Genomic DNA, 26,957 nt, shown 5'->3' with positions numbered 1-26,957 from the left:
ACTCTTAGAAAGCAGAAATATCCAGATAACTTTTAGTCTAGTTTTACTCCCCGACACTTAAAAGCCTACATCAGTTTAGGGTATGGAATAACTTACCCAGCGGCAGCTGGTTTCACATGTACGTAGTTCTCCTGGACAAAGAGAGGCGCTAGGGAATAATCATGGAAGAAAAGGTCCAATTTGTCTGTAAGAGACATACGAGCAACCTCCTCTCCAGCAGCAAAAACCTTCCGGACAACATCGAAAGGGCCCTAAGGAAATGATATTTCAAGAAGTCAGTGAGTTACAGGTCAACATAAACAATAAAGACAGAGCACAACACCAACAAAATTACTTCAGATACTGTTGGGTACCATCACTAGACTCGTCAGTACAAGTTAACATTCAGTATTACTTTCCTAGCACTTTACCAGTTTTCAGAATCGTGTTTTACTTCCAATATTAAGAGAACTATCTCCTAAACAGAAGACTTGCGATGAGAAGTACGAGCTTCATAACTGATCTTACATAAGACAGCAGTACATCAAAATATACACTCAGTCCTGTATTTACTGCTCCTCTTCAACTATTTGTGGCAAATCTGACAGCTCCCTGCATCTCGAGCATCAGTGCTTTAGTTCAGAAGATGCCTATAAAGCCTAGTGATTACATCAGAATACGACAGTAAAAGCCAATCCAGTATTTTACACTTACCAGTTTGATATCCTTTTTGGCTCTGCTGGCATCTGTTTTAGCCTCATCATACGTCAATGATTTATCTTTTGCACACCACATGTTAAGATTATGTAAAACCTAAAGAACAAAATTGACAATGTGGTAGCGTAACAGCATTTAAATTGAAGAGACTAGTAGAAGACAGCCTGATCTCTACACATAAAACCAGTAATACTGTTCAAATACTAAACTGAAGCCAAGGACTTGTACATGATGTGCTATCCAAATGGACGCTGCTGCTGAATTGGCACAGACCTGTCTGATGTCCTGATTTGCTGCCAGGATTATCTCTTGCATAGCAGGTGGTGGAATTTTTAAACCTTCTTTAAATGCAATAGACATCATGGCACCCTGTAATATACAATTGAGGAAGCGTCACTAGAGAATTCCTGTGAAGTCTTCCCCCTACAGAACATATTGACACATCTATGAAAGAACATCACCGTATTTTTCTAGTTCTTTTATAGAATGTATAATTTAAATTTTCGCTCTTAAACATAAGTAATCCCTTGTCACTAGTGTAGGAAAAGTACAAGATCATTTAAACAAGAAATTTTTGGATATATTTAAGATTGAATTTTTCTTCCCAAAGCCTTTCAGATTTTAGAATTCAGACAACCCATTTTGAAAGGCAGTTACCCACTGAGGTGACCCATTAAGTTTTATGTGATGTTTCCAATTCCGTGTAAGTTCTGCCACGTGAAGACAGAAGTTCCTGATGGTAATTCAGTACAGCCCATACAGCCACAGCCTTCTTACCTTAATCTGTTCTAGACGAGGTCTCTGAAAACGAAGATCAAAACAGTAGTGGACCAAGGAACGAATTTTAGGATGGTTGCGATCGTTACACATACAGATGATTGGTATCTTTGTGTGTCTAATCAAACCAATCAACTCCTGTGATTTAAACACATTACAACAATTGCATCAAGTAACTCAATTATTAAAACGTCATACCAAGCATTCTCCTGGTTTATTCCCTGCCTTAAATCAGATCCTTGACAAGTGCAAGTCTATAATAAACTCCTACAGTAATCATATTTATACAGAGTGAAAACCTATCCCCTCTCCTACTTTTTTGCTCGCTATTCGATTCAGCTGCAGTAAGTCTGCTGTCTCCCCACTTCCACTATCTACTTTGAGCAACCATGTTTGGAACAGTCTTCATGAACCAATGAAGATCAACAGCCCAGAGTACAGCTGTCCACCGGCAGAACTAGATTCACTCGTCCAAAGGCCGGTTTGACCAAGCCCATGCTCAGAGGGAGCACAAACCTCCCTGACTGCACCCTGCCACACACAATGAAGCAGCAGGAAGTAAAAACATCAGCTCTTCCCTATCCAAAGAGCTCAACCCCGAGGCTTCCGCATTATTAGGCTTACCAGAACAAACTTTGCCTAGTCTAATTAAGGTGAAATTCAGTTTCACATTCCTGCAATGCAAGTGTCTGTGCACCTGAGCTAAAGATCTGTATGCCCTTTACTGTCAAAGTATTGTATGTGACCATAGGAAATCTTCAAAAGGTAAAACTGGAGCTGCTAAGGAAAACAAAGGATAATACTGCCTATGCCACATTGTTTACTCAGTGTTACTGCCTATTGAAGAGAGCAACTGTCCCAGCCAGATTACAAACTTCCTGCTGCAGATAGATGTCAGCTACAGAGACCTTAGAATAAATTCACCTGTCCAGGAAAAAACTTAAGTTCACACACCCAAGTTCATCACTCCAGGTTTCTTTTACAGAAGTACCTTTCCCCTCCCCCCCTCTACCAATGCATAACTCTTCTTACACAAACACAGACTTCTAAAATAGATCAGAGAAACTGTACTCTACAGAGACTTTCTATGGACCATGGGTGGAGGACAGTAGACTGGCTTGAAATATTTTGTGCTATATATGGTATGTACTCTTAGCAATGGCATTAGCTAATAACTATAGCAGTTTCACCTGAATCCCTCCTCTGTCTTCATTGCCTGCCATACCATCCACTTCATCCATGATCAATACATGTTTCCCGCTAACTGATGAGGATGTGCCTGAAAATGAATATGAACAAGAAAATGAAATGGGAATAAGATAGGTTCTCGCTCAGAGTTTTACCCAATGCTTTATAGGTTAGGTAACCCCATCCTAGACAACTGAGGTGGTGACAAATCTCTTGCTCTGACTCCTGATCACATGAATCTCCTACATTCACAGAACAGAACTGACTACAACCTCGTGTCATCTTCCAAGAGACAAGACTCATACAACAGAAGAGCAACTGCAGAGTTCTTGAGTAGCCCGTGCAGACTGATAACTGATTCTACTAATACCAGGAGGATATAATTCTACAACTAAAGATGAGATAAAACAACTTACTAAATTAAGCTATCCCTATCAGTGAGATCCCTCCACATGATGAGCAAGTTAAATTCCTAACACTGTTTGTTGTATAATAAGCAAGCTCTGTCCCTCCTGTAACCGGACTCTTACTATAACAAAAATCTTCCTTCAAACAACAGACATACCAGAACAGAAGTCTTTGATGCTGGTGTTGTTAAGCGATTCAGCAACTACTTCCTTCAGACTGTTCTTACTGCGAGTGTCACTAGCATTCAGCTCCACATAGCTGTACCCCAGCTCCTAGTCCAAACACACAAACCACACAAAAAATGAGAACACACATCAGTGAAAGAGCATATGCATATTCAGAATTAGAAACAGTATTTCAGAGTTCCAGCAGAAAGCTCTTACACAGCACTGTTTTCACTAATTTGTGGCTTTGATTCCCTCCTCCCCTTAATACTCCTTTTCTCTTACACCTCAAAAATATTTGTAACCACACACAGAACAGACACGCCCAACTGAGAACTGGGAATTGGGGGTGGGGGGGTGGGGAAGGCTTGCAGAGTTAGTGGCACAAATTTAGTCCTGAAAGATTAACAGAACTACCACCAAGGATAAAAACAGAACTACGAGCCAAGACTGGCTAAGCTCCATGGTATTTCCAGCTGCATATCAAAGTCTTATGCAGAAAGAAGCATGCCACATACCTCCAAAAAGCTGAAGGACAGAAAAGGTTTTAACTGTTTAACAGCTTGGAACCACATGATTCCCCCAGCAATTCCAACACTTCAGAACAGGGCTGGGCTGCATGTCAGTACCTGAAAGAACTTAACCCACCTGCTCCTTCATCGGCAAACTCCCCTGCCAGGGGCACGCCACAGTGCAGCAGTGAACTGCACACAGCCTTGGGCTTGCAGCTTGAACACACACACACACACACACTCCCCCCCCCCCCCCCCCCCCGTTTTGTTGGCTGTTCCTATGGAACATGATGAAACGCTCTGCAGAGACCTCAACCAGCTGTGAGCAAGCGCTAGGCTGGAGACCAGAAGCAGAAAAGACCATGCTGTAAGGGTGGGAGGAAGAGGTGGGAAAGATGGGGCGTTACTCTATACAACTCAAACACTGAGGTAAGGAAGCACTCCTTTCCACCACAAAGGTCAGATAGCGGGCAATAGATCTGAACCCCTCCAAGCTGGTATTATCATATTCTGAGAGAACAAAATAAACCCTGTAACTTGTTACAGCAACGCTATTAGTAAGTTAGCTTTAGTTTCCACAATATGAAGTTCTCAGCTGATTCTCATGATGCAGTGGAACACGGGTTTTCTTAACTTACTGTAACACCAATTTCTGAATTCAGATTTAGAGACTGACACATAGCCCTGTCAACTTTTTTCATCCTGAAGTAGTATTTGAATTTAGAATGAGTCTGGGGAAGATATCTTTGTTCGATATATAAAAACCAGAACCAAGTCTTTCAAAAAGCTTGTCAAAATTAAAACTCCCACTAAATTTAGCACAAATATTCCCTAACTTGTAGAACTAGGTTGAACACTTACAATTTTTGAAAGCCATTTCCAATTGTTCAACATACTGTCACACGCTTCCTCTCAATACAACAGAAACAGACACCCACTGCTACGTTCTCACTCTCACTGCCTTTAGACCTGATAAAGGTATCTAAACATGCACATATTTTAACCTACGAGCAGGCAGAACTAGGCTAGGAGCAGACCCTGGCCATTTAGGGGGACATAGACCTGCACAACGTACCTGTATCCAGACAAAGAATCAATATATAACAAGTACTGCTGGGAACAACCCTTAACATGAACTCACCTTACAAACCAAAGAAGCTGTAGTAGTTTTACCAACTCCGGGCGGACCAGAAAGTAATGCTGCTTTAAAACCAGTAGCATCATCTTTGCCTCCAGTTTTATTGGTCTTTGCTATAAAAGAAGATTCCAGGTTTTACCTAGGTATGTATTACAAAACAAACTGCATACTTCTAAAGATTCAAACACCACTACAATTCTTCCGCACTTGAGGCCTGATACAGGTATTAAAAAATACACATCCATATCTGCATCCCTAACCATTTGGTGAAAAGCAGCTTAAACCATCTTAGTTTAAGACTTGCAGTGACTGTAAAGTGAAAAACAGCAGAAGTACTATTAATACAACCACTTCAGCAATTTCCTCACAACCTCATAAAAAAAACCCACAAAACAAAAACAAACACCACCCCCACCCCCTAAACTAAACCAAACCCCAAACACACAACACAGAAAAACCCCACTACCCACTATGGCTGAAGTGAAACTTAAATGCTATTTTAAAGACAGGAAAAAACTTGTCTGTACCATGACAAACTATGAATGACATGGACTACTTGTCAGGCAGAACCAGGACCTTAACAATTTTCCCCATGCATGACAGCAGCCCTTTGGGCATACTGCTATCCTGTATTTTCACCATGTGTACAGACATATTAGCACTGGTCAATGTTTCTCTTGGCAAGAAAGAATTCAGCAGGCTGAACCTGAGGCCATTATTATATACATTACTACTAGATTATTTTGGTTTCTTGTAGGAAAAAAAAAACCCACCACACACGCATTTAAGAGACTACCACAAGAATTAAAAAAATATTTTCAGACAATTTTCTGTTCTGGTTGCTTGATGGGTTGGTTTGTGTTTTGTGAGGGTTTTGGTGGTTTCTTTTGGGGGGTGGGGGGGTGGGGGGCGGGCAGGGCAGAGGGACAAGGATGCGGGACACAGACAGACAAGTGAACAACTGCTTCAACAAGAAAAACGCAGGCTCAACTGCTGCTAAAAACGCATCCAACTGCAGCCTTGTTCCTGACTTCTAAGTTTCTCTGCTATCTCAAAGGCCCTTATCAGTTCAGGGAACCAAGCAGCACGATTGGCATGGAAAAACACAGAAAAGTTAACCACACTCGTCACCTTGTCCATCTTCTGAGATATTCTTGTGCCAATTTCTGAGCCATCGGAGGAGTTTATTGGCACAGCTTTGCTCACCCTGCTGTCCAATTATTGCCTTAAGAGATACAGGCTTGTATTTATCTACCCATAGCAATTTCTCTGTTTTGTCTTCATTTATCTCAGAAACCAAGTTCCCCTTAGGTTTTGAGGCTTCTTTCTCCTCTACAGTCTGCCGTTTAAAATCCATAAGCTTTCGAACAGCAACCGTTTCTTTCTTGGCCGATTTGACAGAATCTCCTTTTTGAGGAGTAGACCTGCATTTTTTATTATCAGCTTCTCTCTTGAGAGGGCTAAAATTCCTTTTTCCAGCTTCTGCTTTCTGTGGTGTCTTTACAGGTGCTGCTTTTTTTGCCTTAGGGAAACAAAGGTAAAGAAATTAAAGGGAAATTTTGAAAAACCTATACAGTAAATAAACAGACTGTCATTGAACGCATGTACAGGAGTGCTTAAGAAAGTAACAAAGCTTATATATTGATAAATAGAACTTCAAGAGCAGATGAAGTAGTACTCCACTGAAAAATAAACCACTGTTAAACATGATACCACTTGGTTCCACAGCACAACCCAGAAAAGAGAGGCAGGAAATGTTCTGGTCATTCCAAAAGCAGTCGCCTTACTCACGGAGCCTGATACATTATTTAAAAAAAGCAACGCTAATGACAGTCAGGTTGGAACAAATGGGCCAGACACCCATGAAGCTCTTGCAAAACAAGGCTTCCAGAAAGCGTTCAACCCAAAGCAATTCAAAGGGAGTTAGTTGTGCTAGCTTTGGCTGGGGTAAAGTTAATTTTCTTCACAGAGCTGGTATGGGGCTATGTTTTGGATTTGTGCCGGAAACAGCGTTAACAACGCAAGGATGCTTTAGTTATTGCTGCTGAGCGGTGCTCACATACAGAAGAAGGGGGTGGTTGTGGTAGGACAGGGCAGCAGGGAAATGTGCAGAGTGATGGCATTTGTCTTCCCAAGTAACCATTATGCATGATGGAGCCCTGCTCTCCTGGAAATAGCTGAACACCTGCCTGCTGATGAGAAGCAGTTTTTCTTGCTTTGATTGTGTTTGCAGCTTTTGCTTTACTTAAACTGTTTTTATCTCAGCTGAGTTTTCTCACTTTTTCAATTCTCTCCCTCATCCCACCAGGGTAGGGATTGAGCGAGCAGCTGCGTGGTGCATAGCTGCTGGCTAGGGTGAAACCACGACAGGAGTGAAAGTAGTTAGTTAGCAAGCTTGGAGTTGCTTTTCCTTAAGACACCAATAGTATCTTTACACACAACAATTCATGTCTAGCCACTTCAGAAGTGCCAAAAGCAACAGCTATACCGAATGCACAACACGCTAGAGCTAACAGATTTTAATAATATTTTATCAGCCATTACAGACTAAGTTTAAATGTACATAAAAAACTCGTTACTCTTTTTACAATGTTCCCTGAAAAAATCACCTCTAGTATTAGTTCAAGTACCACAAAGACAAAATCTGTTACGTATAGACATGGTTTACATAAGTTGTCTCATGTTTACAGTACAACTTTATATTGGGCCTGTCTGGGTATCAGACACAGTATCAGTCACAATTACTTATTTCAAAGTTTACAAATGAGGCCATCTAAGGAGGTACAATTACCCCCCCAGTCAGATACCTAAAATACAGAATAATGTCAGAGTATAAAAACATTAAGGTGGGGAAAAGCCCTATAGCTCCCAAGTAGAAGTCTTAGCCACAAATACAAAATTTTCACTTTCAATACTTTTAGCCTAGAAAGTCACATTGAAAATTGCAGGGTTATTATTACTGGAACAGAAGACAAAACTCCTTTCTGTTAAAAAAAGACCAAAGTAAAAAAAAAAACCACAAACCAAAACCCACACACATAAGAAAACCACCCCTAAGTTTATAATGAACAAACCTCTGTTTCAGCTGCCAGCTCATATTTGGACTTTTTGCCTGGCATAGTTCGAATAAGATCAAACAGGCCATCTTCATCAATAACTTTTGTCCCTAAAGTTGATGCCTGGAGCAAAAGCCAGAATCAAAAAGTTAGGAGTTACATAATTCACTTCGAAGTGCTTTCCAGTAATGACTGCATTTAGGAACACAACAAAAAGTTTTTTTTAATTTATCTATGTGGGTGTATATACACATATAAATAAAAACAAAGCAAAGCCCTAAACCACTAGGCAACTTTTCCTTTTTAACATGCACTTTATTGGTAGTACTGCCTCATTTTGGCAGAGATGAAAATCAACAGTTAGATATGAACAGTTCACTGTTTCACTCCTACTTTGCTCAGGTACAGGAACGCTCACCTTCTCACATTTAGACTGGCCACAGTCTCGCCCCATAACCAGATAGTTTGTCTTCTTGCTGACATTACCAGTTACTTTTCCTCCATAACGTTCGATCAGAGACTTGGCCTCATCTCTTTCAATACACTCCAGAACACCTGTAATTACGAACGTCAGGCCTTCCAAGCAGTTTTCAGCACCCTGAGAAGCAGAAGGTCGCAGAAAACACCATTACCTAATGCAATGCTATCAAATGCCTCTTCACCATAAGCTTTTTCTAGCCCCCTACAATGCCACGTACCCTATGAAAAATTAATAACAAGCCTATCATACCTAGCTAGGTATTAGTTCTAGAAGTTCAAGAGTCATTAAAAGGAATAGCTGCTACCAACAAAACTTCACACGTGGTTTATCTGACTCCTCGTACTCATAATGCTCTGTGCTTCAAGCATTGCACATCAGTCAAAGGAATGACAGCAATCTTCAACTTTAAGACCAGTAACTATTTTTCATCATCACGGCTTCATAAACCAAGTACTGGATTAGTCACTGCTTTGCATTATAATTTAGTTTTTTCCAATGCATACTTCCTACTGTAAAAAAAATACCAGTTGGTAAACAGTTTAGTTGATCCTTGTTAGATCACAGTCAGTCCATGATACACTTCTACATACAGAATTCTGCTGTAGCCAAACTTACCCGAGGTATTTCTTTGGACCCCAGCGCTTTTGGACCCTCACGATTAAGGAAGCTTCGGTAGGCTTGATAATTAATTCGCTTCTTTTCAGAGTCCTCAGGACTTACAGACTTGGGCAGGAGGGGAAAAAATTAACATGCATATCATATGTATTAAAAAACCCCAACCCTCAAGCATCAGAGTTTAAGACACTTTTAAGCACCGAAGGAAAATTAAGGTCTAACACTTGTTTTTAGTAGATTGAGATGCAGTACCAAAGCTTGCTCTAGTTTTGGTGCTTGTGCTTTGAGGGTTTTTTTGCTGTTAAAAGATTTAAAAAACTCATCTGAGAGTTTTAAAAACATAGACCTACTATTTATGGTCAAGTTTTTGCAGATTCATCTGCATTCCACATCTACATGCTCACTTCATTCATAAATTGTTAAATTCACGTCCTATTTTATTTCAGAATGATTACCAGGTATAGACTAAGATCTACACTTAGAAGTCTGCTTCATAGTATTTCTACTTTTAAGAAACATTTAAGCTGTGTGTTCAATAGTTAGTTAAAGAATCTGTTAAAATTATATTCCTACATAACGTATCAATCATAAGAAACATACTTCAGAAACAGGAGATGACAGGACACTACAAGAAATCAAACAGTGCTATTTATCATTCTAACAGCAGTACAGATCTACAAGGTCACCACCCTCACATAAACAGTAAGCTTTCCCTCACTAGGTGAGGGTCAGAATTCCTGCAGTCTGCATTTTTTCAGCAAACAAACATGAAAAGCACCAGACTGATTTTGCAGTGTATATGCACACCTTAATGAGCATTAAAGAACTCTCAGTTCCTTCATGCATTTAACTTACACTTTTTAAACTGATTTTTTTCTTATATTTTTGTAATTGCTGGGAATGTAAAGCCTTACTAAAATTAAAGTTCTAAGAATTGCCTAGAAGATTCAAAGTACTAAGTAACAATAATGACACATAAACAGTAATAAATTAAAACGTTTTCCTGAAAACTCCACCAAGACTACTAAACTCATTTTGATAGATCCTACCTCGGTCTTCTTGGGAGAAATTTTCTCCTTCTTTGGTGTTGTCTTTTCTTTCCCTCGAGTATTTTTTTCTTTAGATACCAAACTCTGAGCACCTCTTTCCTTTTCAGCAATCTCTTCTTTTTGTTTCAGAGACACAAGCCTAGAACTAGGTTTCAAAGGCGAGGTCTTATTCATCGACTCTCTTGCTGTTTTACCACCTGGTGATCGGGAGGATACATGAGGGCCTTTTGAATGTTCAGATTTAGTTTGCTGCTTCGCAGTGTAATTCTTTGCTTCACCTGTTGAGTTTGTTGATTTCATTTGAAAGGAGGCAGAGGGAGGAAAGCACATACGTGAGAATGCATCTCATTAACGTTATAAATTGGTGAAATGTTTTCTGTATTCCATATCCTACCTCCTTCTGACTGCTTATATCTTTCTGTCATGTTAGGACTGCTCTTGACGCTCAGCAATGTTTGCTCTCCTCCTGAATCTTTCCGAGCCTAAATAAACCCACAACACCAAAGTCAGAGATTCATGTACCGAGCTACCATTAAGCCCAGCTCCCCAGGTTTCCCTACTGTTAAGTACACATGAAATGACATCTAACAAAGCTGATCCCTACCACGTCAGAATACAACCTTTTGTCAAAGCAGGCAGAAGAGCAAATTCTGCACTCAGCCATGCACATAAATTCCTTAAGTCAAAGGCCAGACAAGCTTTGAGGTTACAATAAATTTTGATCCTAATTGGTTTACTGATTAGTCTAGAAATACTAATATTTGCTATATTCAAATTAACAATTCTAAATTCTAAAAGCCTTGATGTACAACACAGCAAATATTTCACTGTGCCTTACACCACAAGCTATGAGAACTTGTAAGATCCCTCCATCACTAGGGTTAGTCTCAAAACTATCAAGATCCTTGCTTGCCCCTTCTCTTGAAGCAAGGAGAGTGTATTGTCCTCCTTCCTTGTTCTCCCATCACTTTTCACCAGCTTGTGCCATTGACTCATTTTACTTCATCCTGTCCTCTGGATATAGGTGTTTAGGTGTTCTAAAGCATAAGTCTTCAGCAACACACTTTCCTCAATCAGAGCTAGAACTTAAAATCCCATTTCAACAGAAGCAGACAGCACAAACATACAATGATACCAGCTGTCTGATTAGGAAGGACAGTATCTACTGAGCGAGGAAAATCCAGGAGGAAAGTATCAAAATTACGTATGTTATTTTCATGCAAATTGCTGGTTTTAATGCATTTGTATGGAAGTCTCAAAATAAAGGTTAGGTGTCCCAATAAGAACACTCCCAGCAACGCAATTTCTAAAAACGAGAGTTTAAAAATAGAGTTCAACCTTCTTCTGTGGTGTTTCATCCAACATGGCCAAAGTTTTAGCAAATTCTTCATCTTCATGCAGCTGTCTCTCCAGCTAATAAAAAAAAAAAAAAGGCTATTTTTAGAATAATGTCTGACAAGGTTTAATTCTGCTTTAATTTTTTAAAGCTATCTGCTGTTAAAGACAAAGTTTATCAAAAATAAAACAGCACATAGCTGGGAAAAGTGCATCAGAGGAAAACAGATTTCTGAAAATGGTACTGAAGAATTACTTGTTCCCTCAAAAAAGAAGTGAGATTGAAGTCTAGTGAGAAAAGCAGAGTTTGGATTTGTTGCACTAGGAACATTACTAACCCTGTATAATCCATTTTTAAAGAGGTCTTCCATTCCTTCATATTTTTTATTGTAATGTATCCTTTTCATTTAATAAACATGCAAAATTTGAATCCAAGATCTCACAACAACCAGCTTGCACCAAGATGCAACCTGCCGGCTTTAGAAAACTTTCAAAGCACTCCCAAAACCCAAGCAGGAACAATGCCTGTTAAGTATTAAAATTTCCAAATAACCAAAGTTTTATTCTCATCTACTGCTAACAACATATATGAAAAAAATTTCTGGCAGTTCTGGAGAATTTAGCTACTGCACTTAGTCCAGGTCTTGCCAGTTCCGTTTAATTTAAGGCAACAAATACACTTTAACTTTTTAATATTTCTACTTCTGCAACTGATTTTCTTTGACAGAAGAGCCAGTAAGAACAAATACTGTACACAGAATTTGAGAAAGTTGTTTATTAATTGTAATAATAATTAAAAAAAAAAAGTCAGGTTGGTGTTATTTTTATTTCACCTAACAAAATAAATGCGAAATCTACAATGATAACTGATCATCAAGTTACCTCTCCTATCCAACAAGGTCCCTTGGGGAAAACTACTTCTATTGCTGAATGGTATATATTGTTGCCAATAAATATTGATGATTTTTGTAACAAAGCAACAACAAAAATCCTTTCATAGTTGCCTTGGAGTCCAACATGCCATGCTATAAGCTTCAAAGAGATGACTTTATAAAACTGATATGCCATAGGCATTACTTTTATGTGCCCATGACGATGAAATGCATCTATCTTCCATGTGTATAGTGAGAAAGAGGAAGGGCAGCAACCACCAAACGCAAACCAAACTAAGGCAGAGACAGACCTGAAATAAAGCATGTTCCTTTTACGATACATACAGACAACGTGAGCGTTACAGCTAAGATCAGTTCAATTGAAAGCAAACACCTTGTTTTGCCCAACAGGTTACCTTTCTCTGATAGATTAAAGCTAGATTCATCACACCTCTGGGGAGGTCAAGGATGAGACTAAATTTTGCATGTATAATTATTTACTTCAAATGATACTTGCTATTACCAATATATGGTAAATGAATTGATTTTCCCAAAAGCAAGTAAACACGTACAAGAAGCGTACCTTTCCCTCATTTTGATTCAAACAGGAAATTTTAAGACACACACGTACGGGTTGTTCACATTTTTCTTAACCATAAGAACACTCAGGTGACATGTGAAACATTCATGGATAGCAAAGGCTTTTAATTCACCACTTCAGGGAATGAAAAAAACACAAAAAACAAAGACAAAAAAGCCCCCCACACACCAAAAACATGAGGAAGCAGAAAGTGAATTCCATATGAAAAACAAGATTATTAGAGACACATCAACTGCACAGGTAGATAAAAGTCTAGATAAAACAGAAAATAGATTAAGGGAGATACTCTATTTACATAACTGCAATAATACCCATAAAAAACCTGTGTGACTATGTTTGTACATATGTGCAAGAGTTAAGTAAACAGATGAATTTAATTACACTTATTTATAGCATGCATGGGAAGTCTATCTTAATTTCTTAAGGAAAAACAATTTTAAAGTTAAACAAACTGCTCTTGGCATAAAGCAATGAATTTATAGAGCATCACCTCTGAATCTTCTTCAAGCTGCAGTTGCCTAGCAATGGCCTCATCATCTAATGCGCTGTCACTGCTTTGTGAAGGCTATATTAAAAAAAGAAAAAAAAGATCAATAGTTCAGTTTCCCCATATTGTGTAAATTACAGTTATTTAATCTGTATGGATACATTTTGTATACTTCTAGAAAAGGACTGGGAATAAGACATGCAGTAGCTTTCTAACCAAAATACTATTAAACATGGGTGTTTTAAAGAGATTTTACTATTCAAAATGAAACTATGCTATAATATAAGTATCTAATTTCTTCAAACAATGCTGAACATCTCTGAAGCTATCAGAATCAGCCTGCTTGAAAGAAAAAACAACAACATGATGAATTTTTAATATCCTCCATACTTTATATTCATGGAACAACAAAGCACCAAATATGTGCCATAAAGCTTGGGAAAACAACCTCTTTCCTCTCTTTCATGCCCTCCACCCCCAACTATAAGCTATCCCACCCACTCACTCATCTTAAACAACTGCTTCATTTTAAGAAAAGTCACTTGAGAAGAAGAATCAAGAAAATATTACCTTCAACTCTGTGCCACCTTCTCAAACATGGAAATGCTAATCTAAACTTGCATTTGAGGACTTGATATGCCTCACATATCATCAGAGTTGAACTCATACTTGAGTAGTTACTGAAAAGTAACACTAAGTAGGACAAGCAGTTAAGTACCTCCCTGCAGAGGTTAAGCCAGCCATTTTGATCTGCTATCAGACACACCAACAGCCTGAAGCAACATCATCAGTACTCACTTCTTTCCTTTTACTTGCTACCAGTTTCTTTTCTGATCGCTGGACACTACTTGTCCCAAAGTAATCAAGTGCTGAGGTAGGAGTCTGTTTCACTGAAGATAATGGTTTGATTTTAGCTTGTGGTTTTACATCTTCCTTTTTCACTGCAGCTGTTCCTTGACAACCAACTGCTGACATCCCATTCTCCTTTGGTTTCACTGAAATTCTTTTCTTGACAAAGTCATCTTCTTCATCTAAACATAAAGAGTATTCTATTACTTCTGGGACATGGAACTTAAGTCTTAAAACAGAACTGTCAAGATAACTATTTTGGCAGACTATATCAACTCAGATCCTAAGAGAATATTACAGGGTTTTAGAAGTTATTTAAAAAAAGGCCAAGTTGCATAACACATAGTATTTAGCATCTTTAATAGCATAGCTCAAGTCTGAATAGATCGAGTACTGAAATAATGACACATAAAATGTTACTTGTGTTCATACATTACCTCTCATTTAGAAACGTTCACAAAGAATGCCTTTCCTTCTTACATAGGGAAGATTATAAACAGAAAATCTTGGTCACTGAAATTTGAACCCTCTATCTTTTAATTAATGCAACATCAAATTGAACGGCACAACTCTCTTCGTATTAAATGTGGTGTATAAAGCTACATTTATTTTATTACTTTATAGTGTTCATTAACAGAGCAGCTAATATAGCCTTTGTAGACTTGTATGTTCTAAAGAATCTCTCAATATTCACACAAACCAGGAAAAAATATTAGAACACTGTGTTTATATAAAAGCTTCTTGAGTAAGTTTACTTGTTCTTTTTAAAGTCCTCCCCACAGCTTATGAAAGTTTTAGCAGAAACACTTTTTAACATAATTTTTTTACTTCTTCCTTTTAGTCAGAGATTCTATGAGCTATTCTGTATCTTCTACATTTCTGCACCTAAACACACTCTTCTCCCAGTACAGTCAACACCATCTCAAACAAATGCAGCCATTTCACAAGATGCAGAAATCAGACAAGAGGTCAGCATACAAAATAGATTTTTCAACTTAAAAGGAGGGAGAAATGTGGCATACACAGTATCAATAAATGTAATGTTAGCCTACAGACCACTGAACAAAACCTCCATCTTCCCTTTTAGGACTCTTCTAAAATAGCCAGGACATGGTCTTTCCAGTAAGAAAAAAATGAGAAAAGAGAGTCTGAGAGCCATTTATTCATTCTGGACTCAAACTATTCACACAGTTAATCAATAACAAAAAAAAAAAAAAAAAGGTTACCATGGGCTTCCAAGAGTTTTGTGTCATGTTGTGAAGTCTTACTGACAGTTATACAAATGAAACCCTATCACTGAAGCATACAAAAACCTACAGATATCACTGCCAAATTATTAGACTAATATCACAGCACAGAAGACAAACGTCAATGGGCAAACTTCTTGGTTAGTGATAAAAACACCTTCTTTGTGAACTCTTCTAAAAACTCAAAGTGTGTAAGGGCTAAGCAGCAAACTGCAAGAAAAATGTCCAAAATTACTATTAGACACAGAAAGAATAAAACACAGACTACAGAGGAACAGAAATGGAGGCAGTCTCATTTGCATGCCTCTAACTGAAGTCTGGTTTTACTTTTCTCAAAATAGAGGCATGTCAGACACTTCCCTCACGATACAGAATGTTTTAAGCATCTGTTTTATAACTGAACTTAAATTGACAGTATTATCACAAAAATATGTTCATTTTCCAGTCATCCGATTTCAGTCCCTATACTCCTTTTCACAATCACTTCCCTAAATTTAGATGACACGATACATCTTCTATAAATTTTATTATATGCCAGACAGAGATGGAAGGAAACAATTATTTCTTGTTTCATGTTTTCTCAATAGGTGGTAGTAACAAGATTGTTAGAGGTGTCAGCTGGAACTTCCTGTTACTGAACACTTGGTAAGCAGAATTTAACAAGTACAATGGAGGATCCTGACTATTCCTGGGACAGAAAGAAAAGTAAAACAAAGATGCACTTGTAAGGCAGGAAATTAGTTCAGCAGTGAAATCAAGAATGCCTGAAGATAAAAATCTGTCTACCAAAAAGTGGCATTTTAGCCAATTCAATTCACACAGCAAAATACGGATGAGACAATTCAAGCCCACAGCCTCAGCAGACAGCAACAAGTTTTACCACAAAGCTAAAAGCTTCAGTGTTCTCAACACAGTTTACTTCCCCTAGGCAGCAGCAAATATCTTACTGCCATTTAGCAGTAAAATACCTGGGACATTTGGACACTAGATGCTTTAGGCTCCTAATTTACAATAGTTTGAGGTCAGAAGAGAAGACTGCTTATCTCAAACTTAATTTCAGGAATATTTTTACTACTTTTAAATTCTTCAGTTTAACAAGAAGATACATTTGCATAAGTAAAATGTACCTACTACTAGAAATTAACAGTTAATGTAGATGTAGTTACATTTGTTTGTCTTGAAAAGAAGATATAAATCCTATCCTGCTCCCCATCCTCCAGCTTTTCTTAAGCTAAAGGATGCTCCATGCAAGAAGAGGATCTTTACCCATCACTATTGTTATCAGAAGATCTGCATGCAATATTGATTTTTTTTCATTATTCACTCATGACTATTTAAATAACAACAAAACCCAACAGGATATTGCTTTCTCTCAAGCAGAAAGAAGCAGAATAAATATAATTTGGTTGTAATTAAAAAGGATGTGGATTTGAGTCATTTATGATACCAGTATTAAGTATTAGAACAATTACAGCTTTGCTTAATTATGTACTTCCTAGAAACGACAGGATTAGAAGCATTTATTGACTGCAAGCAGCGGCTGAAGAAGGGCAAGAGATTCACAGCACTTATGAACAGTCTATAAATATAAATAAAGGCAAAACGGGAACTTGAAAGTGGTCATCAGGAAACAAAACTACCTCAGTTCTAATATGTGGGTTTCAAAAAGATGCTTTAAGGGACAGATACTCAGGCTACAGTTTCATCCCCGATTCAGGAAATTCATAAGCACGTCACAAATTTGCCAGATCTCCAGGCACTCCCCTTCTTTCAAGTATATTACAACATCCAGTTTTTTCAGTAAAACTTTAACGCTTCCTCCTTGACACAAACTTCACACATGCCTACTGCCACAGAAATGAACAGCAAAGTTAATCAGTTGTACACTTTCAGTTTCCTTACAAGCATTAAGGTGACTTCATTGACAACTCTGAAAATACCAAGAGTCCTAGTATTGCTGCTGGACTATTTTGATCAACATTTTGCAACATATGACCTGTAAAAGCAGAGGCATTCTCACCCATACAGGCAAGCCAATAATTTGTGGAAAAAATAGAAGTGAAAAATTCAGCTCCTAAAAATTGTACATTAATTGCATTCTTAATTGCTAGGTGAACAGTTGAGATAGCCTTACCCAATGGGGGCATAGACTTCAAAAAGGAGAAAAAGGAATCAATTTTATCATTTACTAGATTACTTCTACACTGCAAAATCTTTGTATAGCAGAATATGGCTGTTCAGGTAGGAAAAGTGTTTCACTGGAGTCTGCATTAATCTGCAGTTGGAATGTACCCTTTTAAAGATCCCTCGGTCTCATTTTTTAGGATCCTCTGCTACAAACAGAACAAGACTATTCTCAGAACATTACATCCACACATTTTTGTGTGTGCTATACCATGAAAAAATACCCTGAGCATACACATTTGTTGTTTTCCAGGATTAGTGCCGAATTACAAACACAAGTCAAGACCACACATTCTAGTCAGCTTTTCTGGAAATTAAGTAGATGTGACAAAGAGAAAGCTAATCAGGAACAGACAGGCATGACAACCAGGAGGCTGCTTTCAACTATTTTGGATGCAAACACTACACGCGAAGCAGGGACCTACTATGCCAAGCAATGTACAAGGACAAACTTCCCCAGCAACAAACAACTGTTATAATCCTGAGTGTTTTAAGAACTATTCCACAACATTGAAGCACATCTGGCTTTTATTTGATACACTGTTCTAGCAGCAGCACAATCAGGTTAACAAACCACTGCCTGCAGCCACCTGTAACTATCTGCTATTCCTCTTTCCTGTTCTCGCCCTTTCTCAACCGGGTTTCACCTGCCGATTACAGAGCAACGTCTGTGGTTGTTCCCCAACTAAGCTCTATCAAAATCACATAGGCAGTTTTAAACATTTGTGTAAAATCAAATAATCTTAAAAGGCTCAGGTTCAGGAATAACCTCAGCCAATCTAAAAAGGGAGCAATCTATTGCAGCAAGGGCTAACAGAAACAAGCAGCGTAAGACAGACCCTCAGATGGCCTTCAGAACAACATATTTTATTCATCTTAATTTATTATTTCTGTAGTGTTGAGTTCCTTACCAGTATGCAATAGAATTCCCTGGTTCCTATTCTGTTCAGATACAACATTTTTAAGGCAGAGACAACCTCTTACTATGATGTTATAAAACCAAATATGGGCAGGGCATCTGCAGGTGACAAGTAACTCATACTTACTATGATAAATGTATGTTAAATTATGTTGGTAGATTACTACATAAAGATTCCTATACTGAGCTAAAGCACTACATCCTATCCTAAAGTCATTAGATCTATATTACTTATATAAATTGCAATAATCTGGATGTCTGCACAAGTACTTAAAACCGTTCCCATCCTAAACCATTTTCAGTCTAGAGTAACAGGTATTGCCATCCAGGCTAAAGTTGAGGGTAGAAAAAAGTGTTTGTGTGAAAAGAAATCAGATTTTGATTATCTTAAACATGCATTGGTCAGTAGTCAACAGTCCCAACACCTGGTAGGACTGAGTTGTGTATTCATCTTTTGTTTAAAGTACATCTTTAAGATAACCATCACTTCTCCAAAAAAAATCAGCAATTTATTCAAACTCAACTCCCGTAACTCTTTCCAAAAAGAACAGAAGCTATGTGTGACCAGCAAAGTGCATTTTTTTCTATCCTTCTACTCATTTAAAAACACAGCAGCTGCAACCTACATTTAAAAAAACCTGATCTGTACAGCCATTTAAGTTTTCTCAACAAACTAATTGATTTTAGATGTACTACAAACATGCACTTTAAACTACAATTGTTAGCACTTCGCCTATATCGACATGTCAAGGTTCCAAGCTGTTATAAAGCTTACCTGAACCATTCCAGCTTTCCTCCCCTGAAGTAATTTTCCATTTGGATTTTCCAGTTATCAAAGATTATTTCAAGAAGTCGCCTCCGTCATATTTACCACTTCAAGGGAAAAAGGTGCTGGGATCCAAGAAAGACCTCAATGCAGTAACTGTCATGTCTAATTATACACTTTGGTGCAAAACTACATACCCTTCAATACCCTTCTGCCCACAGCATATACCAAGTAAGTATATGCGCTTGACTAAGAATTTTATCTTTTAATATTATCTTTACAAACAAGTTTAGGGAGCATTAAAATATGAGAAGGCTGAATATATTTAAACTGAAATAAGTGATCTTTATCTGCAAAACCATCAATTGTAGCAACTCCTCCTAAATGAAATACACTTGCCATAGAAACTGTGTACTACCTTGGCATGCAATTAGCAATTATCAGCCCATTAACTCTTTCCAGTTTATTCTAGAGTTTTATTCGCTTAAACTACTTACTTTTACCCTAACAGCAGCTTTATAATTTCACAGAAGCAAATCTGAATCCCCATCATGTAATGAAATTTCATGTTCTGGGGTTTAGTGCACCTGCATATCAGGAATATTCAGTAAAAGCAAATAATCAACTAGAAAAACTAGGGGAAAGTAACTTGAAAAAGATCCAGGCAAGTATAAATGCATTCATTTTTTCCAGCTGAGACTTAGTGAGCCACTCAGAACACAAAGTTCTGTTTCATACAAAATTAACTAGCCAGCGGGTGGGAATATCCTCTTTTACATTTTAAACCAATCCAGCAGATCAACTGAGTCAGGACCAGTTACTGAAGCAGCTTGGTATGGAGATGTGAAAGGAGGAAAGGGGGTGGGGTGGGGGGACAGGGGGGAAGACATCCAGCAAGCAGAAAGGAATAGGCAGAGGAAAACAGCAACTTCTTGAGCTAATACAGCTACAGTTTTAAGAACCACTATTCCAAAGAATGAACTTGTCAAGTGACATCAAAACATTACATTCATGTTTGATTTATTGGTAACATGACAATCTGTATCAGCTATGATAAAAGCTTCAGAGAACTTACAAGTGATAAACAAAACAAGACAGTCCAATTCAAGAAAATATAAACTCTCTGATAATGGAAAAAGCCAAATAGATGTAAATTATTTCAAAAGAGTAAAACTGAAATGGTTCTGGTAAGCATTATATTTTCATAACAGCACGGAACCTTTTTATTTTGGTTTGGGGTTACCTAAGGGGAGATAATTCTATTTTGCTTTTAAAAAAGCAACTTACAAAAGTATGAGGTTAATGATGCACTATTTCAAGAAATGTAAGTCACAAAACTCTCTGTTAAGCAGACCTTTAAAAACTTGCACTTAGACTCATCAAAAAAGCAACCAAGACACACAGCACATTTGGAGGGTTTTTATAAGATTTTTCAAAAAATCTGAAAGCCTTCAGTTAAAAAAAAAAGAACCATGTGATCAGAGTCTTTCATACTGAGGTTTTTTAAACTGTGCAAAACAGTGAACTGTAGTATTACTGATAAAATGCAAAACTAAGTCTTGAATAGAAAGTTTCTTGACACTTACTAACATTTTATGTCAAATCATATGTATGAGACCACAACTTATGTGATGTAAGTTGTCATTGCATAAGCACTGGGAAATATTTTTCTATTTTACATTATAACTCCACAATGTTTTGACATAACCGCATTTTAAAAATTGGGTAATTGTTCAAAGGATCTACACCTGAAGTCATGAAAGATCACTTTCAGTACTATGGTCTAAATAAAACAGGTTCTGTTGTTTCCTTAACACACTGCTTTCATGTTAAACAGTTTTATTCCAAGTTAATGGGACTGGGTAAAGCAGAGAACTGTACACATTCTAAGAGATACCGGGAAGTCTAAAACGAATTTTGCTAGTTTGTGTATTTTTAACAATGGCCTTAAAAACAGCTTTACATACAGAAAAATTGAAACTTTAATGCCTAACAGTGTAATTACAGAAAATTTAACTCTCACTCAACCCAGTAATGAGAACTACAAAAGGAACAATGAATGTATGTGCATTACTTCATACTGCTATACTTCATTCATTCCCCAATCCCACAAAAATTCAAAACAAATAAATGAAAATGAAGCATTACAGTCACAGAAAGTTCATACAGAAAAGTGGGAACTAGGAAACATCAACTGCCCGATTTTATCATTTAAATGCAATACACTGAATGGTTAAAATAAGCTTATGGTATTTCTAAGCAAAGGTCTTTTGTGCAGGCAGTAAAAAAAAAATTTAAGTGCAGAGGCTCTACAGCAAACAACATGAACGGCAAGAACTTTTGAAATTCTTTTTGTCTTCTGAAAACACTGTACATATTTAAGTGCAAAAATTTGCCACCCATTTTCACATGCTTTGAGCAAGTAATTAAAAACCTGCAAGGAACCTATTAAAAAAAAAGTCTCCTACATCATAAATTTTTAGCTACTGAAAATTACAAAGCAAGTTACAACATTATAGGTGCACCACGTAATACCTATATCATTAAAAAAGCCCCCAATACATTAATGTGAACTCTGAATGCTAACTGGTATATGGAAAAAAACTCCACATCAATAAAACCACCAAAGCTACCTGGAAATAAGTTAATTGCAACCATACCACTTAAATGGCTGCAACAACAGTATATGAATTACTGATTTAGTAAAGAACAATGCATTGATTTTTCAACTGCACAACAACTTTGTCAAAAGAAACAATCTGCATGAGTCAGTATTTTTATAAAGTTTTACTCCAAACATTAAGCACTATCTCTGTGTTACGATCTTAGGTCCTACCTTAAAAACATGCTGTCTTATGTAGGACATGCAGCACAGAAGAAACAAGATTCATGTGCACTTACAGGACTAAATATTAAAATCTGGTTAAGTATTAAAAAATAAATCAACCTAATCCTCATCTGGGTTCACAAGTCATGCTGGAGATGGAAAGGAAAACAGACATTAACTGATTGAGAAGTAAAAGGCTGTTCCTTACACTACGATTTCCATGGTACTATTCTAAATGTTCTCCTGGACTATCTACACTGCTACAACCATTAAGAACACCTTGCTCTGATGCGCACGTAAATATCCAGCAAAACAGTTCTCTGTGTTTCACCACACTGATGGCATAAGGAGCCAAACAAAGTATCAGCACGAGAGAAACAAAGTCGGGGCTCAGTTGGAAAATACCAAAGATGTGTGCCTAATCTTTGATGTTGTTCGACACTGAAAACATACAATTAAGCATCACAAAATGCAAAATGTAAAGACTCAAGGTACTTAAGTATATTTACAACATCTGCATATTTCCCTGTATTTGTGTAATAAAAGAAAAACAGTTTGCATTTGTGCAATTCACTGCTAGTTCACAGCAAGGAGGATGATTTTTTCATTGTACTATTAGAAGCATGCAAAAATTCAACTGAAACACTAAAGGGAAATAAAGCCCAATAAAAGTGCTTGTTGCAGCCATGGAAGAGTATAAAGCTTACAAGATAAGCTCCACAGAACTATCAGGCAATCAAATTAACACTGGAGTAAGGATGCCATCTCAGTTCCTTAATTTAAAATAAACCTACTACACTTAGCCAAGGTAACCTCTGCATTCAGCTACCAGAAAAAGAATTCACTTCATACTGCTTTTCAGAGGAAGAAAGGGATTAAAATGCAAAATGCATTAATTCCAGCATCCAAATTAAAAGGCAAAATTATTCATTTCATCTTAAATTTGTAGAGTAACAGCACATGGAGCTGTCAATGCCTCTTTTTAAGAGGCTCACGTCTAGTCTGCTACACTTTTTTTTTATAGAATGGTATTTTATGCCATTATATTTTCCATTAAAATCAATACACATTAATAACCCTAACACTGACAGTTCTATAAAAAAAAAAAAAATTTTGGAAAGCAACCAAACTCCTTTTCTGAACAGATTAAAAAATAGTTTGGGTTTTAAAATATTGGAAGTAGCCCACAGAATCAACAGCTTTCACAAAGAAGCCATTCTTTAAACAAGAAACAAACATGAAGTATATAGGGAAGTTTTTCCAAAGCTTCCTCAAAAGAAATTTACAATTAAAACAATCATTTTGCAATCCACATATATCAAGAGAACAGCACAGTACTACAGCTAGGCAGCTGCTTGACCAGAACATCTTTTACCATACCTCTAAAAGATGATCATGTACTTGTAAAAGTAAGTGCAACAACCTGCCCATTATTAAAAACTTAAAATTTAACATCAACTGTTACAGAGTTTAAACTGTAACAAGTATTTCATGTCCTGCCATGTTTGAAATACTGGTTGACAAAGTAATCACTGTCTTCTGATAAATGAATCCCATTAATTTTTTATTATTTTTATTACCACATTTCTTTCTCGATATTGTTATCCTAGATTCTCCAAAGAAAAGAAAAAAGATCACCTCTAAGAGTAAGACTAAATTTCACTTTATCCACACCTCTGGTTTCCACTTACTTCCCTATTCAGGGAGGCAAGTCCAGATACTATTGCACATTTACTATGTTTATACAACACTCCTCACACCACTTCAGACTTCGAGTACAGCAGCACATTTACTATTACAGGACTGTTATGTTTGTATTCACAAACTTAACCAAGTTACCTTCAATGGGGCTCCCTCCTAAATACCCTTTATGTATCCCTCTGCAACACTAGTCCCTGCTTCTTCACAGGGTTTCTGCCAGAACCTATACTCATTACTCAAGTGCATGTCAAGTCAAACTCCCATACTTCAATACGTATTCCCAACTGACCTTTCACAAAACATTTTAGAGGAAAGTTGGTACAAAGAGCACTATTTGTCACCTTCATGCATTTTTGCATAAGTATACCAATTTTGATAGATATATACAATGCTAATATTGCCCAGGAAGTATCAATCACGATTTTTCATTCCTCTATGAAAAGTTTCAGTGTAAAACATGCTTATTGACTGATGCTCCGCTGTTCAATTGAACCAGTGTTTGGGTATGGGGACATTTTGCACTCCGATTTTTTTTTTTCTATGGGTTTTGGGTTTTTTTTCATGTTCATCCCCATGCCTCCCAGCATTCTCTGTATTAAAAGAATCTATATTCAGCAAGTACATCGACAAGTTATTCTTCCCATCTTGTCTCCTAAACTCTCAAGGAACAATTTTCCAGTAACCCACAAACCTACTCAGTTTCTATCACTTTAGTTTTTCTAGCTTTACAAATAGAGTTTAGCCTATCACTAGAAGAAGGCTTCTTTTTTTATAAAGAGAAGTTGTATTTTGCAATATTCAAGCAATTAAGGAGATTGCTACATATGCATACTTAGCTCTGCACAATGTATATGAAAGATTAAGTATTCACTAAAAAAGTGAGGTCATAACTCCTGCCAAATAACCACCTGTGATGAAACCAGATTAGGTTCAACACATCGTAACAGGTCATCTTCTACAAACAAAGCTCAAGGTTCCATACTTCATTAAACAGTCAAATAAAGTGTTATTTTAACAAGTACAACAAACACGAGTTTTTTCCCCAATCCACTAAGACTGTTCTTACAACAAAAAAGGGTTTTTTTCCCCCTTGTTACACACTAGAATAACTTCATTTTATCTTCGGCAGTCACTAAACATTTACATTAAATTTGTTTCAATAGTAACAAATTATTTCTTACAGAATTACAAACAGCAACTATTCTTGCTGTATTTTTTTGCATTTAAAACATTCCCAAAGACAAGAGAATGAGAGGCTGACTTTTGAGCTAGTCCAGCAAGCCTATTCTTGATTTTAAGTTTTCAGCTGTGTTAACAGTGAAAACAAGAAAAGTACAAATGCCTACAAATTTCATAAGGATCCTTTCTACCTACTATTTCTATATTTCTATTCTTGCAAAACATGTTTCTCTCAAGCCAATAGCTGTACCAATACCTTGACAGCTCCAAGAAGCTGAAAAAGCTATTTATAGATAAAACATAAACAAATTTCACGCATTAAGCCTCAAGGTTATAAAGGCATTGTTCTAGTCATAAACTATTTAGTCAATGTGTACTTAACACTCTTTAGATAAGAGTAACCTTGAGCTGTGGTTTTCAGGGATTTCACCAGTAACCTTGACTAGCGTTCCCATGGTATCCTATGCAGAAAAACTTGATTACACCATCCTGAATTGCATAATAAACCTAAATACGTTTATTCTCCAGGCATCTGACAGTTTATCTACTCTGGAATCAATGCTATTGAAGATCCTTTTGATTAGGAAGAATTGTTGGCAAAACTGTCAAAGGAAACTAAGTTTTGAGTAAAAGGACACAGAAGTTAAAGTGTTCAGGGTACTCTGGAAAAATGAGCTCATTTCAATATATGACATGATACAGCTCAGTACCAGGTCAAATACCTAGGACAAGTAAAATAAGCACAATCAGCCTTAGAAACAATGATTCTGAGAAGAGCCTGAGAAGGAATAATGTATAGAAAAACAAGTGTGGCTCAACTGGCTAACGGGATAATGCAGCAAACAGTCCTTTTTTTTTGTTTGTTTTAAAAATGCGTGGTATGATTATAGGGAGGCAATGTTTATGTTCAACCACGATCTTATCAAAAAATACTATGCCCACGGACTGCGTTCACTTTTCCAAAATACATATCCCAAAAGATCATGGAAGAACTCTTGGAATTCTAACACATAAAACATGTTTTATCAAAATAGATTTGGATTCAAGTCTGTTAATTTTAGCACAATTTCTAAGAATCCATATAGGGGAAGTATTGCAGCTAGTAAGAAGAACTCTAGAAGACAAATACAGAAGACCTGAACTCAGAAGACAAATGCAGAAGACAGCCTCAGCTCAACTCAGACCAGATGTAGGTAAGTCCATCTAATCACAGCAGCAACTGACAAAGAAAGTCTTTCCCACTGCAGGCCTAAATAATAGCAAGCAAAGAGAGACGCATCACAAACTAGAAGTACCAGCTTTGCAAAATGTGTCCACCTAGTAGTACAACTCTCAGGAAATTCTACAGCCTGTGTTGCACAGATAATCAGAGTATGGTAACCTATATCCAATACCAAAATACTTAAAGTTTAGCTGCATTACGACACATCAATGTGAAATTACAATAGATCTACTGGAGAAAGAGACCTTTCTATTTTAAAAGCAAATTGGAAAAGAGTGGACCTAACACGTCAAAAGATTTAGGTTGGGAAGCTATCAGCTCTGAGCAGCAGATCAATTAAAAAACTTGTAACTTATCAAATTGAGTCAAATTTAAGATGCTTCCAATCTATGCCATTCAGTAAGTCGGGAATCAAATTTGTTCTGTCCTCAGAAAAAGTCAATTCTTCCTGCCCACATGTAATCTTAATTTTTGCTTACACACCACTAACAAATGTCTTAATTAAGATGGAATAAGAGAACAACCAGTAGTAAAAGCAGACCTGAAGTTGCAAGCACTCACATGTATTTCAAGTGCATTTAAGACCCACACAACTCTACGTAACAAAAGGAATGCACATACACATTCAGCCAACTGTTCTCGGATGGCAGAAATGTTAAAGTCCATCTTCAAGACATACTAAAA

General features: G+C 37.2%; 1 protein-coding gene across 1 annotated transcript in view; it reads right to left on the bottom strand.

Moving 5' to 3' along the window:
* RFC1 (replication factor C subunit 1) overlaps window positions 1–26,957 on the bottom strand; it is a 42,584-nt gene that overhangs the window by 4,230 nt on the left and 11,397 nt on the right. The window contains exons 5-20 of the mRNA XM_040587306.1: window positions 14,178–14,410; window positions 13,383–13,457; window positions 11,422–11,497; window positions 10,479–10,568; window positions 10,085–10,383; window positions 9,036–9,143; window positions 8,358–8,537; window positions 7,958–8,062; window positions 6,015–6,405; window positions 4,887–4,996; window positions 3,227–3,341; window positions 2,664–2,752; window positions 1,474–1,611; window positions 970–1,065; window positions 694–792; window positions 97–251 (exon numbers count right to left, since the gene is read on the bottom strand). Coding sequence (XP_040443240.1) covers window positions 97–251; window positions 694–792; window positions 970–1,065; window positions 1,474–1,611; window positions 2,664–2,752; window positions 3,227–3,341; window positions 4,887–4,996; window positions 6,015–6,405; window positions 7,958–8,062; window positions 8,358–8,537; window positions 9,036–9,143; window positions 10,085–10,383; window positions 10,479–10,568; window positions 11,422–11,497; window positions 13,383–13,457; window positions 14,178–14,410 — 2,359 coding nt within the window. The remainder of the gene's footprint in view (window positions 1–96; window positions 252–693; window positions 793–969; window positions 1,066–1,473; window positions 1,612–2,663; window positions 2,753–3,226; window positions 3,342–4,886; window positions 4,997–6,014; window positions 6,406–7,957; window positions 8,063–8,357; window positions 8,538–9,035; window positions 9,144–10,084; window positions 10,384–10,478; window positions 10,569–11,421; window positions 11,498–13,382; window positions 13,458–14,177; window positions 14,411–26,957) is intronic.

The sequence above is a fragment of the Falco naumanni genome, chromosome 1 (genome assembly GCF_017639655.2).
Source record: "Falco naumanni isolate bFalNau1 chromosome 1, bFalNau1.pat, whole genome shotgun sequence".
In the NCBI taxonomy this organism is placed as follows: Eukaryota; Metazoa; Chordata; class Aves; order Falconiformes; family Falconidae; genus Falco; species Falco naumanni.
The sequence above is the reverse complement of the archived record's forward strand: the minus strand, read 5'-3'. Positions and strand labels throughout refer to the sequence as shown.